At 45.8% G+C, this 21,047-nt stretch overlaps 1 protein-coding gene across 3 annotated transcripts in view; it reads right to left on the bottom strand.

The window, feature by feature from the left end:
* AMFR (autocrine motility factor receptor) overlaps positions 1-14,994 on the bottom strand; it is a 30,908-nt gene extending 15,914 nt beyond the window's left edge. Inside the window, exons 1-3 of one of the 3 annotated variants that reach the window (XM_054710023.1) lie at positions 14,570-14,994; positions 6,179-6,271; positions 2,867-3,031 (exon numbers count right to left, since the gene is read on the bottom strand). In XM_054710023.1, the coding sequence (XP_054565998.1) occupies positions 2,867-3,031; positions 6,179-6,271; positions 14,570-14,836 (525 nt within the window). In that variant the 5' untranslated portion in view covers positions 14,837-14,994. Of the gene's footprint in view, positions 1-2,866; positions 3,032-6,178; positions 6,272-13,632; positions 13,715-14,569 lie in introns of those variants that run through there. The other 2 variants (XM_054710022.1, XM_054710024.1) reach the window with 2 other exon arrangements.
* Between the last annotated feature and the right edge of the window lie 6,053 nt (positions 14,995-21,047).

The following is a 21,047-nucleotide window of genomic DNA, read 5'->3' as shown; positions in this document are numbered from 1 at the left end:
AAATGTACAAAACAGGAGAAGGAGCTCATTCTTCTTCGCAGCAGTGAGAAACTCAAGGTTAATCTTGGTGGCTTTGCCTGGGGATCCGTGCATAGCTGCATGGCCCAATGCCAATCACAGAAAAGCATCCCATTACCAGATGGCCAAAATCCTCCAACCAACCAAAATATGACATGAGCTGAAGTATAGAGACCTTTATCATTTAACCTACTGCATACAACAATATACATTACTAGGGGCCTGGTGCACGAAATTCATGCACTGGGGGTGGGGGCGTCCCTCAGCCCATCCTGCCCCCTCTCACATACTGGGAGCCCTCAGGGGATGTCCTACTGACGGCTTAGGCCCGATCCCCACGGGCCTAAGCCGCAGTCTGGCCTCCCTTTGTGGGAGGCAACCAGGCTGATCAGGGGAAGACACCAGCCCCATCACCCCAGGGCTGTAGCCACTGCCAGTCACCGCAGCCACCAAGGTGTTTTCATCAACACGGACTCCAGTCCCTTCACCAAGAAAAAATGACAACTTTCTTTAGGCATTTTCAAGATGTGTCTTTCATAGGATATGCATTTCTTTCTTTCTTTCTTTTTAATCCTCACCTGAGGATATGTTTCCATTGACTTTTAGAGAATGTGGAAGAGAAAGGGAAAGACAGAGAGAAACATCAAAGTGAGAGGAACACTTTGATTGGTTGCCTCCTGCATGAGCCCTGATCTGGGCCCCGGCCAGGGAGTAGCCTGCAACCTAGTTACATGCCCTTGATCAGAATCGAACCCAGACCCTGCTGTCTGCAGGCTGAGGCTCTATCCACTGAGTCAAACCAGCTAGGGCAGGATATGACATTTCTTAGCCCTCCAGCAGCGGACCTTCATTTTTTTCTCCAGAAGTGTGGTGGAAAAACCCTAGATCACCTTTTTGGATTCTTATTACCCAAGTTACTAAGAATATTACCAGTGGCATCAGGAAGCTTAGCCAATGTGCAGTCAGAAAAGGTGTTTCCTCTATAGTTCACACCAATCAACGGCTGGGCCCTGCCCAGGCCTAAAGCCTCTGGCTGAAGCTTTAGGTGTGGGCAGGGGCCCGCCAGCTCCCTCTGATCGCGGGCTCTGCCCCTGCCCAGGCCTCCCCAGGCCAAAAGCCTCTAGGGCAGGAGCAGAGCCCCAGCCCCCTGCCATTGGTCACAGGGGGTCTGCTTTCGGCCTTGTGCAGAAGCGGAGCCCCAGCTCCCTGCAATCGATCGCTGGGGGTCCGCTCCTGCTCCCTGCGATCGATCACTTTCGGCCTTGAGCAGGAGCAGAGCCCCATTTCCCTGCGATCAATCGCAGGGGGTCTGCTTCTGCTTAGGCGATCAATCGCAGGGGGTCCACTCCTGCACCAGGCCTTACCTCAGTGACCTGGGTGCCAGGATGTTCCTGGGACACAGGTGCTGGGTACCTATGTATGCAAATTAACTGCCATCTTTTTTTTGGTTAATTTGCATAGTCACTCTGATTGGCTATGGGCGTAGCAAAGGTACAGTCAATTTACATGTTTGTCTATTATTAGGTAAGATATTTTCATCTCAAATTCTCAAGGATCCTCTTACCAGTGGGATTATAAGCCTCTAGAAGCAATTTCCAGAGGCATGTAATCCCCTCTTCTAACATTTAACAGGGCTCAGCACAGCACCACTTCTGTTGTTTCTTTCTCATCTTGCTCTAGCCCTCCTCCCCAAAACCACTTGAGGGCACTTGGAGTCTGTCAGGACTAGGACAACTGAAATGTTCCAGGTGCAGACTTCCTACTATAATGCTATGCTAATATATGCAAGAAGAGGCAACAGCTCAGAAAAGGCCTGGAGCTGTAGGTCCTGAGCAGGAAGGTGTAGACAGCAAACCCGTTAGGGAGGTTGAGTTGTGAAAGCTGTAGCCTTTGAGACCGAACTAACTCACACAGAGGTGCAAGAGCCGCTGGTCCATGATGACGGGTAAAGAAAGGGCAAACAAGGCCCTGGAGTGGGTTTCACTGGAGGCCGAACTGTAGGTTTATCCAGGTTCATGAAATTAGTTTGGGAGCACCCAAGAGTGAGGGTCCACCTGCAGAGCTCTGATCTGACCGAAAGCCACGATGCAGATCTTGTGCCCAGACAGAAAAGGATTCGCTTCTCCTGGAACCAAGGAAACCAGAGAGCTAATTCAGTCCTTGCCCAGGGGTGGAAACGGTGGAAACTAATCAGCATGAGAGCTCCAAGAACCAGACTAAGAGGGAGGAAATGAAAGGAGACTAGAAAATTTCTGGAAGAGACCAGCTTTTATTCAGTTTACACATTAAGGTTTCTTGTGCTGTGATGGAAACAGTTTGTGTAGGTGAACTGGCCCCACGTGGGCTGTGATGGAATACATGACTGGATAGGGGAGGAAACCTCCCTATGAGGCACTGATCCCACACTCCTTAGCTGCTGCAGAAAGTCCCTCAAGAAACAAGCAGTGGGACCCCCGCCGGTTTGGCTCAGTAGATAGAGCATCGGCCTGCGGACCAAAGGGACCCGAATTCGATTCCAGTCAAGGGCAAGCACCTTGGCTGCAGGCTCCTCCCCGGCCCGGGCCCTGGTCAGGGCTTGTGCAGGAGGCAACCAATCGATGTGTTTCTCTCACATCGATGTTTCTCTCTGTCTTTCCCTCTCTCTTCCACTCTCCCTAAAAATCAATGGAAAAATATCCTCGGGTGAGGATGAACAACAACAAACAAAAGAAACAGTCAGTGGGTACCAGATCCAGGAGCCTTCCTCTAGAGAGCTACCCCAACACGCCTCATACGGCTCATTCACGGAAAAGTACACAAACCTGGCAAAAGGGCAACACAGCAAGCAAAGGGCGTGGCCAACACTCACATATTCAAATCGGTCCTTGCAGAGCTGAACCATCAGGTGCAGAAAGACGAGTCCGGCAAACCAGAGGCACCACATCACCACCTCTCCCACCGTCTGCACGTTCAGCACACCGAAGATGAAAATGAACTTGTAGAAAATAAAATTCCAGAACTTGTCTTTGAGGTGCTAAAAAGAGAGAGGTTGACAAAGGTTAGTACCATCACACCTGACCAATTTAAGAGAAGTTAACATAACAAAAGCTGACTTCTATGGAGAAAATATTCTATTCTCAGCTCTATCGCGTCCACAGAAAATAAAAGGCAAAGGAAAAAATAAGCCCTCTGAAGAATAGAGAAGTCACCTGGAAAGTAATTTGCAAATTTGGGGTGTAATCCTAAATCACTTAAGGAATTTCAGCCACCAAAAGGGGAGAGCTGTTAGTCTAGTGCCTGATGAATTAAGTAACACATACACTTCCAACACAAAATAGAAAGGAATGGTGGGGGCTACAGCATTTTTACCATGTCTGCTTTCTGGATTCTTAGAACAAACATAGAAAAGAGTAGACTTTTTTAAAACGCCTTCAGATTCAAGAATAACATAAGCTCATTTGGCAGCCCATAATCAATGTAAGTACAAAAAAAATGCACAATAAAAAGGCATCAGCCTTAACATTCCACTTATCATATGTAAGAACCTTTCCAATGTCAGTGAATATTCTCTGGATATATCATTTAAGCGGTTACAGATGAACACGGAAACTGTAGTTTTTCGCCATTCAGAAAATGGTGTGATGAATGTCTCTGTATGAGCGTCTACTTCTTCACCATTACTGAGCCATCCACCAGACTTCCAAAGAAGCCATGAAAATGCACATCCCATGACCAGTGCATATCTGCCTCACTGTGCTCTCCCTACCTACTCTGAGGACTTCCAGTTTTAAAATCTTTCCTATACTGGTCCTGGCAGGTGTGGCTCAGTTGGTTGGGCATTGTCCTGGACACTGAAAGGTTGCCATTTTGGTTCCTGGTCAGGGCACATGCCTGGGTTGCAGGTTTGATCCCTGGTCAGGGTGCATACAGAAGGCAACTGATCTCTGTTTCTCTCTCACATCGATGTCTCTCTCTCTCTCTCTCACCCCCCCTTCCTCTCTCTCTAACAACTTCAATGAAAACATACTTTTTAAAAACTCTTTCCTATACTGCAAAAAGGGCAATGAGGGGCATCTAGCCAACAGATATTAAAATATACTATACTATTAAGCCATCTATGGGAGTGATGGGATAAAATTGTGACTTCTAAATATACTTTATATATAGTTTTGAATCATGTCAATGTTTCACAAAGTCAAAAATTAAAACAGAAAAAGCAAAATTGAATAAAAACTGAACTTGAACCTAAATGTGTAACAACTTGATACACGACGATGTAAAGAACTCTCGGGAACTTTTATGATGGCACTGACTGTACACCCTCTGAACAAAGAACAAAGAACCAGGAGCCCTTGGTGGGGTGTCTGTTTCAGACCTGGGACAGGTAAAGCGGACAGTGAACCTAGAACAGTGTGTGCCTGGTGAGAATCTTCCTCCGCCATCTATCTGCTGTGTGACTTTGGGAAAGTCACTTAACATCCCCAAGCTTTGGTGTCCCCACCTATTACAGGGGTCTTTTCATGGCTTATATCTCATCCTCATAAAATGTTGGGGAACTAAGTAAGTTAATATACGTACAGTGCTTAGGCAAGTGCCACCATAATAGGCATTAAGTGCTTAAAAAACTTCCTGGTTCTAAGCCTCCACTTTAGACTACACTTTAACATTTGTCCCATTTTAGGTTGTCTTTGCCTCTGGCATTCCTCTAGTCTTGAACTGTAAACACTCACAGAGCAAGCCCATGTCAATTCTGTTGAGTCCTAACTCAAAATAATGCTTAATAAATGCTACTGGATGACATTAGTCAAAAAGTCATCACAGAACCACATGAAAATGTTCTCTATACTGAAAAAAACTGAACACAGAGCTGAGTGACAAATGTGCCCATTATGATTACCGCTAGGTCTTGAAAAAATCTCTGGAATACTCCGAGGTTGTTTTCTGTAAGTTTCAAACGGATACTTAACATTTCAGGAAAAGAAAGCAATAGTATCTAAGGCTCACGGTGCCAGCTCAATCCATCAGCAATTAGCTGGCTTGCCTGGCCTGACCAACTTCTGGCCCACAAGTCAAAAGTTTTTCTTGAAGAAGAGAGCATCAAAAGAAGCTTTGTATCCTCCCAAAAAAAAAAAGCCTACATTCCACTGATCCCATCTGGGAGACCTCTGGAGTTGATATTTTGGAGAAAGTGATGATACTCACGAAAAGTCTCTGGGAAAACAAACAGTTCTGCTCATAACAGCATCCAAGAGCCCCACCCCCACAGTGAGTGCATTTCAGCTCTAAACTAAGACCTTGCTGATCTGATAACAGGAGATCTGGGTTGAAAAGGGTAAGGAAGGAGGGAAGCCATTGTACTCTTAAATGGAGTAGGTTCCTGTGTCTCACCACTGAGATGAGATAAAGTAAAATACAGTTTTGTTTGTACGTTGTTATTTCAACGGCCAGTTCTAAATTCTTATTTTAAAACACAGCATTCTATACTCTATCCACTAAAAGCTTTGGGGGACTGCTGATCTGTGCAGTATCTTGTGGAATCATTCTTTATTGAAAGCATGTCCTGCTCACATATGCATTCTGAGAATAATGTTCAGTCAGACTGTCTCACCTAAAAGAAGAAGAAATCACCTACTTTCCTGCTTGTAGAACAGTCCTAAATTACTTTTCCAAAGGGAAAAATTAAAATCTCTCAGTAAATTCCTTTGGAAAAGAATCCCATACTTTAAAGACTGATAGTTACGATTATTCAAACTAAAATCTATGCATCTTTTAAAACTACATTCATAAAAGTCATGGGGAAAGCAGCTATAAATAATATCGGGACAACTTGGCTACACTGAATATGGACTGCGGATTATGTCAAGTATTTTTATCCATGCTGGACTTCCTGATTTTGACCATTCCATTGTGCTCCAGTTATATGAGAAAATGTCCTTGCTCTTAGGAAATACACACTTAAGTATTTGGAGAGAATGGGCCTATGACCACAACTTACTCTCAAACAGATCATAAAAAATAAGTACTATATAGAAACAATAGGCAAATGTTAACGCAAATGAGACAAAATGTTAACTCGGAATCAAATTCTTTGTGGCATTCATGCAACTTTTCTGGAAATTTCAAATTATATCAACTAAAAAAAATCTGGTCTTAAGAATCCATCCTTGCCGTCTGGACTTACCTGTCTCTCGCTCACTCGAAGAGGGCCGAACACAATGCATTGGATTAGCTTAGCCATCAACATCAAAACACAGCAAGCAGTGTTGACTAGAACCTGCACACAAACCAAAGAGAGAAAGTTTGTTTCCTTCTGTTGAAAACCAAAGCAGCTCTCGAAGGTCGTTAGGAATCCAGCCATCATGCCCAATGGCTGAGCCTTTCCAGCTCTCTACCTGCACCAGACAGGTAACAGCGGAAGGGCACACTTTTACACGGTGGTGTGGGGATAGGAGAGGGAGGAGAGGCTCCAGGAAATTCAGAGGCCTGTTCCAAAATGTACCCTCCAGAGGCCACGTTCCCCTTTAGTCCTAACCAAACCGTGTAAACTTTGTACTGCATGTGTAAACTCTATGTACCTTACAAACTGTAGGTACATCATTTCCTACATAAAGATTTTGATAGCCGCAAAGAAAAGTTTTCTAGAAAATGAGGTTTATCATGAACAGCAGAATTCAGTACCCAAATACCCGGCCCTGCCTGTCAAACAAATAGGAGGTGGGGAGAAGCATGTGGTGGTCACAAAAGAGTCACAAGAGCATTAAGAATTGAGAATTAAAATACACATGTATATTTTAAAATTCATTGTAGCCGAAACCGGTTTGGCTCAGTGGATAGAGCATCGGCCTGTGGACTGAAGGGTCCCAGGTTCGATTCCGGTCAAGGGCATGTACCTTGGTTGCGGGCACATCCCCAGTAGGGGGTGTGCAAGAGGCAGCTGATCGATGTTTCTCTCTCATCGATGTTTCAAACTCTCTATCCCTCTCTCTTCCTCTCTGTAAAAAAATCAATAAAATATTAAAAAATAAATAAATAAAATTCATTGTAATGGGACGATCTGCCAATCAAAGGTACTCTATGCTTACTGTTGGCCTTACAGTCAAGGTTCAGGGACATCAGAAGGGATTGGAAAATAAACCAGTAAGGAGGTAGAAGAAAACTAGCAGGAGGGACTGAGAACTGAAAGGCCACCATGAAACACCAATGCAAAATCAAGGCCTTCTTCAGCAGTAGGTGGGCAATTTTTAAAATAATTGGTCGGTGTGGGTCAATGGTTGAACGCTGACCTATGAACCAGGAGGTCAAGATTTGATACCTGGTCAGGGCACATGTACCCAGTAGGGGGGATGTAGGAGGCAGCCAATCAATGATTCTCTCATCATTGATGTTTCTCTCTCTCTGAAATCAATAAAAATATAATTTTTAAAATAAATCAAAGAGATGGGCAAATCTAATGCTTACAAAATGAAAGGGTAGGCTGCCCCTAACCACGAGGCTAATGTGGCATAACACATTCCTGGTGCTCAAATGGTTTTTAAAACACTGCATGACCCCAGAAAGCCACAAGAACCTTGATAAAGAGAGTAAAGACGGCTTTCATTAGAGCAAATGAAAACGAACACCAGCTCAAAGTACAGGCTGCTTCAGTCTTTGATTCACTAAGTTTACATTAAGGTGGCCATATTCCTCTTCCCAGGTCATTTTCCCCTCTACTTTTTAAAGAAGCAAATAATGTTTGTTTTTACTGAAACAGGAAGGGAGGGAAGAATGGAGGGAGGGGCGGAGGGAGGGAGGGAAAAGCCAGAGATAGTAATATAAGGAAGCAAGCTCCCTAAGATCTCTCCAGGTTCCCCTTAGCATCTCACATCATCCACCCTTCATTAGAACAGCCCTGATTCCTTAGAGCAGTGGTTCTCAGCCTTCCTAATGCCGCGACCCTTTAACACAGTTCCTCATGTTGTGGTGACCCCAACCATAAAATTATTTTCGTTGCTACTTCATAACTGTAATTTTGCTACTGTTTTTATGTGAATATCTGTGTTTTCCGATGGTCTTAGGCTCTACAGCAGCGGTTCTCAACCTGTGGGTCACCTAAGACCATTGGAAAAACACAGATATTTACATTACGATTCATTAACAGTAGCAAAATTACAGTTATGAAGTAGCAAGGAAAATAATTTTATGGATGGGGTCACCACAACATGAGGAACTGTATTAAAGGGTCGCGGCATTAGAAAGGTTGAGAACCCCTGCATTAGAAAAACATTAGATTATGTTTAGTTCTATTCTGCCTGCCTAATGGGGCAAGGAAGTGTGTGACACATTTTTAAAGAACTGAAACAAAAATAGTTCTGCTGAAAATAGAAACTGTTGTGGTAATTAAATCCTTCAAATAACCAGGGGGAAAATCTCCAATTAGTTATCCAAAACATCCTGTATCCCTAACTTAGGATTCCCAGTAGAACAGCCCATTCAAAACATCCCAACAAATGGATGAGGATCCTAATTTTTAAAGCAATGAAATAGATATTAAAAAGCTCACCTCCATTGTGTTTCTAAACCAGTCAATGGAAACCTCTCTCATGATAAGAAAATCGTCCTAAGACAAAACCACAACCACAACCCCTCAGGCTACATCCCCCAGCTGAACAAGATTCTTAAAATCAGTCAAAAGTACCCTAACCGAACTACAGCAGGCTTTTAAAAAGAGTTCTTCCTGCTTTTGCACGCAAGCACATGAAATGAAATGAATCTAACACATTTAGCACCTCCAACCAAAGAGCTTTTAAAGTCTACGCGACACCTAACTTGGAGACATCTAACGAGCAGGCTGCTGTGGGAGCAAAGGAAAGCAATCAAATTTAGAATCGCTTAATAACTGTTCTACCCAAAGCAGCATTCTCCAACACCGTGGACTACAAAACAAAAAAAGTATTAGTTCCTATTTCTCAGTTAAACTTTTTAAAAGAAGTTTTTCTAAATTCAAAGAAAGGTGTACAAATTTTGTATCTTTGATTTTTAAAAAATAAGAGCTCAAAACAAAAAGCCCTCATAATCCTATCACCCACACGTTACCATTTCTTATTTTAAAATATATATACTTTATTGATTTCAGAGAGGAAGGGAGGAAACAGAGAAACATCAATGATGAGAACCTTTGATTGGTTGCCTCCTGCATGCTCCCTACTAGGGATTGAGCCCGGAAACCCAGACATGTGCCCTGACTGTGACATCCTGGTTCACAGGTCAACTTCAACCACTGAGCCACACCTGCTGGGCTCCTATTTTAATTTCAATGGCAGAGTTAAATATTAGCAAGGGTAAGCAGTGTGGACCCTGAGAAAGAAGATACTAAGAAGGGTTCCTGGTGACTAAGTGGGCTCAAATGTAAAAGCATTCATAGCAGCACAGTTCACCATAGCTAAGATCTGGAAACAGCCTAGGTGCCCGTCGGCAGATGACTGGATCAGAAAACTGTGGTACATCTACACAATGGAATACTATGCTGCCATAAAAAAGAAGGAATTCTCATCATTTGCAGCAACCTGGATGGAATTGGAGAACATTATGTTAAGTGAAATAAGCCAGTCAATGAAAGAAAGGTACCACATGATCTCACTCATTTATGGATAATAAAGAACATTATAAACTTGAACAAAAAGATAGATACAGAGACAGTAAAGCATCAAACAGACTGTCAAATTACAGGGGGAAAGTTAGGGAGAGGTGGGGGAGATAAGAGATCAATCAAAGGACTTGTATGCATGCATATAAGCATAACCAACGGATGCAAAACTTGGGGGGGTGAGGGCATATATGGGAGTGGGGTGGGGGGTGGCAATGGTAAAATATGTACACATATAATACCTTAATAAAAAAAAAATGTAAAAGCAGAGCATAGCACCCATTTCTAAACAGGGTCCTCTTCACCCAAATTGCACTTAAGGGAGAAGGATCTGTGTTCCTGCTACCTGAACCGGCCCTTATAAAGGAGTTCCTGGAATCCTATTTCACCAGCAGGACGGAGGCATTCCCAATCTAGTCAGAGCTGTGAAGCTGTACCACCATCAGCATCTTCACCAACCAATCAGAGTGGCTCCATTCTGACCAATCAGGACAGTGCCTTTTGGACCAATCAAACTATGAAGATGTGGAGTCCTCATTTGCATGAAAACAGAAAGTCAGCTGCACTCTGACACGGGAGTTCGGGAGTTCGCTTTCTCTTTCCACTGAGGAGTGAAACTCCTCCACTCCAGTGGAAACCCTGAAGACATCTTGTTTGGAGCAGAGCGGAGCTGTCCAGCCGGAAAGGGGCCTCACCCCTGGGCCGCCCCACAGCCTTGCTTCCTCATTGAGCTGTTTCACAGCTGTGCTGTTCTCAGCCCTGTTGTATCATAATTGAGCTGTTTGCACTGAATAAAATTTCCTCCTTCATCCACCTCAAATTGGGGATCCCTGTTGGCACTGAATGAGCGCCAACTACAATCAGCTGACAAAGGAAAAAAGGCTTGAGAAACTATACAGATACTAGAAAGGGAAGTTTTGTAAAAAGAAAAAGATACCATTTGCGAACTTTATAGAAAAGCTTAAACTACATAAAACTGGAAGCAACTAAAAATTTATAGGGAAATGTCTTAATTTCACAAATATTGTGTCATTCCAAAAAGGGATAACTTCTCTACTTTAGAAACTAAATTACAAGCTTCTTTGACCTTCGAGGAAAAGAGAAGAGGGTGAGAACACATGGCTTAGCCACGTTCAGCACTGTGTAACCTTGGAGGTATTTTTCATTCAGTAAAATGCTGGCCACCAAGGGGCATTATTTATGAGCTTGTGATGAAATGTGGTAAACTACCAGGAATTGCTTCAAGGACATGATGAACATGGACATTTCTGAGTCTGCTTAACACCAGCACTAACTACCGCACCCCACACACCATTTAGGGACAACTGGAAGAGCTGACCCCTCTGCAGCCTCCCAGTGACGGTGTAAGATGCCGATAACATGCAGAGGCACATGGCCCCGTATTACACTTCACTCCCCTTCTCGCAACACTAGGGAAATAAATGCGACTGTGTACGCAAAGCACTCAGTACATACCCAGCAAGTAACCAAACAGCCGTCTCTTCCCCCTGATCTGGAAGATTCCTCCTATATTAAGTTGTTTGTTGAGACTTATATCCTATTATTTATGAGTAGTCTCTTTCTACACCTCCAATATTTATGGAGCTAACATTTTTCTCTAATTTTCTTTGGAATATTCAACTCATACAGACTCAAGCCTCGTAAATTATTTTCAGTTCTGAAGTTGTATGGTTATGTGAAGATGGGCTCTCCAAAGCAGAAGTCAGCTACTTTTCTTTTAATGGGCAACGAAATGCGAATATATATGTCATATATGCCTCCTTAAAAAAATGTAAAAACCATTATTGGTTGACAGATTGTAAAAGAACAGGTTGGGCCTAACAGGCCACCACAGTTTGCCAATCTCTGCTCTAAATGGTCGGTTTACTTTTATCCATTTTTGTTTCTGGTGATTATTTTCCCTTGAGACTTCTATTTAAATTATTTTATTTGCATATAATTGAGTCAGATTTGTATATAATTAAGTTATTGTTTCATATTTCCATATTTCTATTTCACCATTTTACCATGTCCTTTTGCAAGTCCATACAAAAAAAAAAAAAAAACAGAAAGGAGGAAGTAATAAAAATAATGAGTAATAAAAAGAATGAAGAAGTGGAAACGCCAAAACACCGGAACAATTCACAATGACAGAATGACTCAAGAGGTGCCTTAATGGAAGGGACATATGGAAAGATAAAATGAGCCTAGAAATGAATAACAAATAAAACTTATCTGGAGTGAAACTTTCTAATGAAAGTTCCAGAAAGACTCGAGGAAGCAAGTGATCATGACAAACCCGAGTATTTGTCAATATAAGAATCCTGGTGCCTCCTCCCCAACCTATTCTCAAAGTCCATGCCAGAGGGCCACTGGAGTGACCTCCTTACAGGGAGGAGGCCTTAGGTCACTACCTCTCCTGGCTTCTTCCCATCTACACGAACCCATCTTCCCCACTGCTGCCACAGACCAGCCCCTGAAAGATCACCTCCTCCTGACAGCGCCTCCTCCCCGTAACCCTGTGGCCCACAAAGTAATGTCCATCCTCCTCAGTGCTGCAGCTAGATCTAGACACCCAGACATCAGCCCCACACCCCATCCTCTCCCTGATCAGTTCTCTACCATGGATGTGCCTAAAATCGCCTTGGACATTAATCAAAACAAAGATTCCAAAGCTCCCTCCTTCTCCCTGGAATTGATCCCCAGGTGGAGCCTGAGAATCTACATTTTGCAAGCACCCCAAGTGAAAATGGACCAAGTTGCCAGGTGTCCACACTTTGAGTAATACCTTCAGAGGGGCTGCTCGCCTCTTCCTTTCTTTCACACAGAGGGGTCACGTGACTTCCCCACCTCCTGAGACTCCCCTTAACCTTCCCAACCAAGCTCGCTCTGAAATCAGGAGCCACTCGAGTTTGAACAGCCCAGTTTACGGACCTGTCTGTATACACGAACACTGTCCACACACCTCTGAGGCCGCTTTCTCTACTGGAATGCCTGTGCTGCTTGCTGGATCCCGCCCCTCTTCCAAGGCTGGGTTCAAATACCACCTTCCAGGCATCCTTCCCGAGGCATCGTTTCTCTTCTTCCAAACTCCACCGTATTTTCTTTGCATGTCTATTGTCACTTACAAATTTTGCCTGGTTTGTACATGGACTACTGTTGAGGGGAGGGGAAATGTCACAGGCGTGCCTTCCAGAGTGCCCCAAAGGGCACCTTTGAAAGGTTTTTGAGTTCACTCATCAAAACCTCCTGAGATGCCATCAGACCTACCTGAATCTACACTGCGCTCTATAAAGATACATTTCAGAGATTCCAACTGCCAAACACTAGCTAGCAGGATTTGCAAACTGGCAGAGAGATCAGTGTTTGTCTGTCTTGCTTGGCTTTTTAAAATGGAATCTGAAAGTCCCTGGGCAGGGCACAAAGAGGATCCACTCTCACAAACGCCCCACCATCTAGTCCCCGGTTATGCCGTCTCCACCCGAGGGAGTCTGAGATGGTGAGCCCTACCAGCTCCGAAAGCAGAAACTATGTCCTCACTGGGTGAGAAGGAAGACTCACAGCAAACACGTGGAGGGCCCAGAACCCAAGGCAGGCCACGATGAAAGTATGGAAACCAAAGAGAAACGACGGAAGAAAAACAGGAAGAATCTCAATCGAGAAAGGAAAAACATATCGACAGGACGAAACGATCAATTTGCTTGAGGCATGACCGCTATTGAAAACACTAGGAAGAAAAAAATGTCTTAAATTAACAATTTTCACAGGAAAAAAATCAAGAGGCTTTGTTTTTATGAAGAGGTGTGTTAACCTTGAAATCTGAACATGGATTTTGTAAAACAATAAAATAAAAACTCCGAGGGGGGATAAACCATTAAACAATCGAGCGGTGGTTCTGTAAATACCACAGTGGATCCCTCTCCAAGATTCATTTATATCCTACACTTAAAAACATCAAAACCTGGAACCTTCACACTGCGAACGCCCTCCTCACATCACCTCAAGTTGTTTACCTGTAACGCGAATGCAAACGCGGGTGTGAAACAGGGTCAGGAGTTCGTTAGGGTCCGGTGCTGCCCGCCGGCTGCCAGCCCACCGCCGGCGCGGGGAGGGGAGGGGAGCGTGGCCGCCGCCCGCTGACCCGTCCGGCCGGAGGCAGCCCGGCCCCCAGCCCGCACCGTGCAGCCGGTCAACGACCACCAACCAGCGGCGTGTCGCCCGCACACGGGTGCAGCTCAGGCGTCTGCAGCCCAGCGGGAGCCTGCGAGCCGGAGAGACCCAGACGCCCGCGCCAGCGGACGGCCGGGACCCGGGCGGCCTGCGACCACGGGCCGGAGGGGCCGGGCCAGGGCCGGCGGGCCGGCGCCGTGGGAGACGCGAACCCGCCTCGGCCCCGCACCGGCGCCTCCGCACCGGCGGCCACGGGCTCCTCGGCAATCCCGGGGGCCGGGCCGCCTTCGGACAGGAGAGGAGGCGGTGCGTCATCAGTGGAGCAGCGGGACGGGCAGCTCCGCTGGTGGGTCTGTGCCCAACACCAAGTTGTGGGGACGGCCTGTCCCCAGCGCGCACGTCCGGGCCCGGCCCGCCTCGCCGCGTCACAGCCCGGGCTGAGGCCGCTCGACCCCCCGCCCCCATTTCACGGAAGAGCCTGCCACTGGCGGGCCGGACACACTCCCCAGTGGAGACCTGCTCTTGGGGGTCTTCCGGTCCCCCACGAGGTCCCTCAGACACCCCACCATGTGTCCCCCCGCGCCCCTCCCCTCGGGCCGCCCTCCTCACGACCCCCGTCTCCCCGACCCAACACCTCGCCGCCCCCTCGGCGCCGCGCTCCGGGCCCCCCACCTCGCTCTCGGGGGCCCGGGGGCGGCGACCCCACCCAGCCACGCCCCCGCCGACAATGGGGCCTCGGCGGCCCCGCGCCCGCGCCCCCCGCCGGGCAGCCTCGCTCACCCACACGAACAGGCTGTCGGAGAGCAGGTACTGGGCCACGTCGCGGAGCCCCGGGCCCCCCGCGCTCGGCCGGGCGATGGCGGCCGGGTCCGGCTGCAGCGGGGCCGTTATGGGCTCCGGCTCGCCCGGCGCCGGCGCGGCCGCGGCCTCGGGCCGGCTGAGCGCGCGGTAGGCGCTGCCGAGGGTGCCGAGCAGGGCCAGGCCGCTGAGGCCCGCGTAGGTGCGGAGGCTGGGCCAGGGGAAGCGCTCGAGGAAGAGCAGCGGCATGGCGGGCGCGGCGGGCTCCAGCCCCCAGGCCTCCCCGCGCTGCGGCCGGCCTCCCGCGGCGCCCACGGGCTCTGGCGTCGCTGCCGCCGCCGCGCCGGGCCGGGCCGGGCCGCTCCTGGCCGCTCGCGCCGCTGCCGCTGCCGCTGCTGCCCCTGCCGGCGCGGAAGAGCCTCCGCGGGCTCGGGGCGGGTCGCCGCCTCCCGCGGGGTGCGGGCGGGACGGGCGCGGGGGCGCGGCCTCGGTCCCCCGCCCCCAGCGGTCGCGCCGCCGCCTGGCCGGGTAGGGCCGCGGCCGCAGGCCCTGGGTCCCAGCGCCCAGCATTCCCCTCCGCCCACCGCCCGCTCGGCCGGGCCGCCGACCCAACCGACACCGCCCGGGGCCGAGCCTTCGCGCGTCACTCGGCGCTGACGGCGTGGAACTCGGGCCGCGGGGCCCGGGACCACCAGGCGTCCGGCCGGTTCAGTCCCTTCGCCCCCGCCCCCATGTGACCCTGAGCCCTGGGGCCCAGCGGCTGCCGGTGGCCGGAGACAGGGGGTAACAGGGAACAATAAGGGGACCTGACCCCAAAACAAAGACTACTAATCGAGGCTTCAGTGTCGCCAATAACCGATCGTCAACTTCCTGCGGTTCACGAGGAGCCTGGAGCAGTCTAAACGGACCTGATTTAGCAGGAAATAAAATGTGTTTCCCCACACCCGGTAGGAAATGTAAAATGGATCCACTCGGTTCTGTAAAAAGTTCGGCCAGTTCCACTGCCGGGAGCGTTCCAGCCAAAGAATGGGAACACACGCCCACGTAAAACTTGTGCACCAGCGTTGGCGGCAGCGTTACTGGACTGGCCAAAGGGTGGAACGACCCTCATGTCCATGGAGGGATGAACCATAAATAAGGGGTACAGTGGAATTTTATTCGGCCATAAAAGGAGTGACGTAATGACATGCTGCAACTGGACAAACTTTGAAACCACGTTAAGTGAAAGCAGCCCAGACCAACAAAAGGTAGACTGTCCAGAACAGGCTAATGTATCTGTAGATGCAGGAAGGAGATTAATGGTTGCTTAGGGATGGGGGCAGGATGGAACTGTGGGGAGGGGAGAGCCAAATATGACTTCTTTATGAAGTAATGAAAATGTTCTAAAATTGTGGTGATGGTTGCACAACTCTGAATAGACTAAAAGTCACCTGATTGCAGTTTAGTGAGGTATATCTCAGTGTGAATTACCGCTCAATAAAGCCATTACCCAAACAAACAAACACAGCTACCAAGCGAAAGTGTTACTTTGGGGTTTTATTCCTCACTGTACCCTCAAGGCCTCTAACAGTACCTGGCCCACAGTAGGTGCTCAGTATGTATTTATTGAATCTTACAAACTTTCAAAAGGACTAAATTATCTTCAAGGTCTCTTTTATGCCTAATACTCTAATTCTAAAAATCAATTAGAAAACAAAAGGAGGATCTCTCAAGATTATTGCCGTCCACTTGGGAATTTTTAGAAAAATCCTATTAAAGGGCTTGTAATGGAGCATAATAGTTCCACCTTGGCAGGGAGGGCGGGCAAGTGGTTGCCACACACTTTTTTATGTGAGGCCTGTATGTAGACTTCAGTTCATTTGAAATGCTAAACTTTTATCTTCATTGGTAAAATAAAGCTTTATTTTGAAAAAATGATAGTAATTGTCCAGGGAAGTGTTCTACTTTATCTGAGCCCCCATAATTTCTAAACCATACTATCAGATGACCTATATTCAATCCAAGTCACAACATGCCACAGCAAACTTGTCCTGCCAATAAGGATTGCTGTTAATAGATCGCCCCTTATTATATTCCACCATCTTAAATTTCAGAGTGCTATACTCCTGTGGAATTACTCACTACTTAAAACAAAACACTTCAATCTGTTTTCTGAAATGACTTTGTAAAGTGTTTAACAGCAACTATTTCTGATTCTGACTACGTAAGAACTATAGTCTAAGCTTCCTGTAAACTTTTAAAAACTTGAACTTTCTGAAGATCCAATATGAGAATAGGTGAAATTAACCCACTCTATAGTAATTTTTTATTTGCATTTTAGAAGATTTTTAAAGGTTTGCGTCTGGACACTTTACTAGGATATTAGTTTTGTTTTGCCAACATTTCTTCCTCTCCCGCTTTTGCACATCCTTCCCTGAAGGACGCTTTGTTGTTGTTAAGGACGGTTACCCACCTTCTAAAGTGGCTCTCGGTACTCCTACTCCAGGAGAGGACCGGGGGAGGGGACAAGGCAGGACACAGTGCCCAGGAAGGCTGGGCCATAGGCGCCCCGACTGTGTCAATGGAGTCCCAAGGCCCAAATGTGGCAGGAGGCAAGGCGTCGGACTCTAGAGGGCTGCTGAGCTTGGCCAAGAAAAGTACCTGTGGAGTCCACCATGGCTTGCGCTCTCCACACCTCCACCTTCATTTCAGACCACCATGCCTTCCGGATTGATTCCTCTGGGTCCTGGGTGGGCTCCCCACTCCCAATGCCTGAGACTGAATTTCCTACCATCTTTGAGAGATGACAGCTGATTTTGATTTCAATGAAATTTTAAAATGTGTCATACAGACAACAGTATGGTGATTACCAGAGGGAAAGAGGGGTGGAGGAAGGTAGAAAAGGATAGAGGAGATAAATGATGATGGAAGACTTGATTTGGGGTGGTGTACACACAATATACCGATGATGTATTAGAGAATTGTACACCTGAAACCTATATAGTTTTGTTAATATCACCCCAATAAACTCAATTTAAAAAATTCATTTCAGACAAACCAGTTTATGTGGGGTAAGATTCACACCCAATACATTATTTCTATTTTCATGTTTTAAAATACTTGAAATCCTTTCATCTTCATCATCTCATTTGATTTTCAACATCCCATGAGAAAGGCTGAGTAGTTCTGTTAAGATTCTCAACATCGACCTAGGAAGTTGTCTAATCCAGTAGCCTTATGGGTACTCCATGGAAAGCTGGTGTTTCCCCAGGGGGATCAATGTGACAGACATTACGATACCCAGCAGATGAGGGAAAATAGCCAAGTTCTCAAGTTTGTATGGAAAAAACTACGTTAATGAGTACATTTCAATTTTTAGCTTTTCTTTCATAATTTTTCATAGCTCTTTGGTGTCTGCTATAAAATGTACAGGTAGTAAAATTTTCAGAACTTTGCAATAACTTTGTCAGGTTTCGTTCAACTTTTGTTCAGATATAAAGCCTTAGGCTATGGTTTTTATAACACATATAGTCTCATATTTTGGGCGAATTGTTTCTATTTAAGATGCTGAAATTAAATGACACAGTATTGCATAAGCAGCAAGCAAGGTGTCACAGAACATGATTTCCAGGCAAGTTTGAGAAAAAACTATAGGAGTGTCCTAGTGCAGTGGTTGGCAAACCACGGCTCGCGAGCCACATGCGGCTCTTTGGCCCCTTGAGTGTTCTAACGCCACTTCTTCAAAATAGACTCGCCCAGGCCGAAAACCGACTTCTGCGCGTGGGCCACGAAGTTTCAATCGTACTGTACGTGCGCGCCCGCACGTGGTATTTTGTGGAAGAGCCACACTCAAGGGGCCTAAGAGCCACAGGTGGCTCGCGAGCCACGGTTTGCCGACCACTGCCCTAGTGGTTTGGCTCAGTAAAGTGTCAGCCTGCAGACTGAAGGGTCCTGGGTTCAATTCCAGTCAAGGGCATGTGGTATGGTTGCAGGTTCAATACCCGTGCAGGATGCAGCCAATCAATGATTCTCTCTCATCACTGATGTTTCTCTCTATCTCCCCCTCTCCCTTCCTCTGTGAAATCAATAAAAAATATTTTTTTTAAAAAAATAAACCAACTGCAGGAGTCAACTCTCTTCTACTGAAGAAGAAACTAAGTCCCCAGTGATGAAAACACACAGCAGTTAACGCGATTGTGTGGCAACTTCTAAATGCGTCTTCAGGTTCCATATGCAGTGTGATCCCTTCACACTGCCAGACACCGAGTCTGCCTAAGAGCACTTCTAACCCACCCAATGGAGGAGGGGGGAGGCCAACATTGTGCACCAGGCCCTCGCTGTTAGGCTTGTCTACCTCTTACCCAATGGCCCCTGGCCACTGGCACTGAAAAAGAAGCCTGCACCGAAGCCGGTGTGGCTCAGTGGATAGAGCGTCGGTCTGCGGACTGAAAGGTCCCGGGTTCGATTCCGGTCAAGGGCATGTACCGTGGTTGCGGGCACATCCCCAGTGGGGTGTGTGCCTGGCAGCAGATCGATGTTTCTAACTCTCTATCCCTCTCTCTTCCTCTCTGTAAAAAAAAAATCAATAAAATATATTTTAAAAAAAAATAAGAGATTGCTTTTCCCACAGCTGAATGACAATGAGAATAGTATTTAAAAAGAAAAAGAAGCCTGCGCATTTGAATGGCATACGAACTGTAGCGTGCACAGTCACAGAGTCATTGTTTTAAATTGTTTTAATTGAAATGACAACAAAATAAAAATGTAAAACAACAGTTGACCATTTTAATCGAACTTTTACTGTAATTACAAATATAAAAATATAACCAAAACTTCAGTTTCTTTGTATACATTTTCTGTATATTTATACGAGAAAACTTAATATGAGAAAAATTCTCCAAGCCCAACTCTAAATGATGCCTGTACTCTAGGATGTGAACACAGTAACCACAAGTTTAAGTTTATAAATGTAGTGATCTTTCCCTCAACATTTCCCCAATATGACTAACAATACAGCCCATCATTAAAATACACACTACACCTAAACTGGCTCAATCTACACTGACTTAGGCTTTCGTCTGTTGTTTTTGTCCTTTTTTCACCAAAACAAACCTTATAAATATAATAGGAGCTAATACTAAAGTGTCTTTTATGGCTGAAGTGAAAATTATAGTATTATGTTTCTCATCACATATTTAAGCAACAAAGGGAAATCGAAGTGAGTCCAGTTTAACCCAAATAAGTGATAGAAAACGAGTGGAATAATTACGGAAAATGAAACCTAATGTTACAGAAGCTGACTTGCGTTACAGTCAAAAACCACTAACCCCCTCTGGCCATGCACACTCTGTGACACAGTCTTAGTGATGGGCACATACTGTCCCCAACACTATAAACTAGTAAAAACATTAAGTTTGAGGAATTCCAATGTGAAAAGCTACACCATCATTATCTCAAATGACTGAACAAATACTTAAAAACTAAAAAGTCATTAAAAACCTGAAAGCAGGAGAGTCACGTCATTTAAGAAAGGGAATTTTTAACTGACTGCTTGCTGGCCTGCTGAATCTAGAGGGCCTCTACCTCTCACTGCTAATTAATTATGGCAGGAAAAAAATGGACTAATTTATTTTATCCAAACAAAACGCTCCCTTAAAGGAACTCTTAAATATCCAAAGTAATAATTGAGCCACACAATGCTAGTTACAAGGTAAGATGATAAAAACCCAGACCGACTCTTAAAAGCACAAATTCATAGATTATCATATGCCATTTTAAGTATTACCTACATTTTAAAAAATCACAAGTCTTGCCCTAGCCGGTTTGGCTTGGTGGATAGAGCATCAGCCTGGGGACTGAAGGGTCCTGGGTTCGATTCTGGTCAAGAGCAGGTACCTAGGCTGCAGGCTCCTCGCCAGCCTGGGCCCTGGTCAGGACTCATGCAGGAGACAACCAATCGATGTGTTTCTCTCACATCGATCGATATTTTTCTCTCTTTCCCTCTCTTCCACTCTAAAAATCAATGGGGAAAAAAATATCCTCAGGTGAGTATTCAAAAAAATAAAATAAAAAATCAAACATCTTCATCACTTAGAAAAAAAATTCATTTTTGTTCAAATGGGTTTTCAATGCTAAATATGATTTAAAACATTTGAGTAAAACTTTTTGTTTTTTCCCCCTCAATCTTCCATTGAGTATTTCCCAGTGCCATTTAGTAGTGTTAGATAAAATACGTACTACTTGGATTACTCAGGGAAAATAATATGACAAATATTATAGTTATACAATACAAAAGAGCATGCATTTATAAACAAACCTGAACAGAGAAGGCAATCAAAAATATGTCAGTTAATCAAGAGCTCATTTAAAAACTATTCAGTATTTAGTATGTAGAGACTTGGAATGCACAATTTAAGACTTAGTTCTTGAAGAAGTGTGATAAGCTTATTTATCCAAGACCTTACTGTTAAACTGTCCTTGA

This window comes from Eptesicus fuscus, chromosome 21, assembly GCF_027574615.1.
Source record: "Eptesicus fuscus isolate TK198812 chromosome 21, DD_ASM_mEF_20220401, whole genome shotgun sequence".
Lineage (NCBI taxonomy): Eukaryota > Metazoa > Chordata > Mammalia > Chiroptera > Vespertilionidae > Eptesicus > Eptesicus fuscus.
The sequence above is the reverse complement of the archived record's forward strand: the minus strand, read 5'-3'. Positions and strand labels throughout refer to the sequence as shown.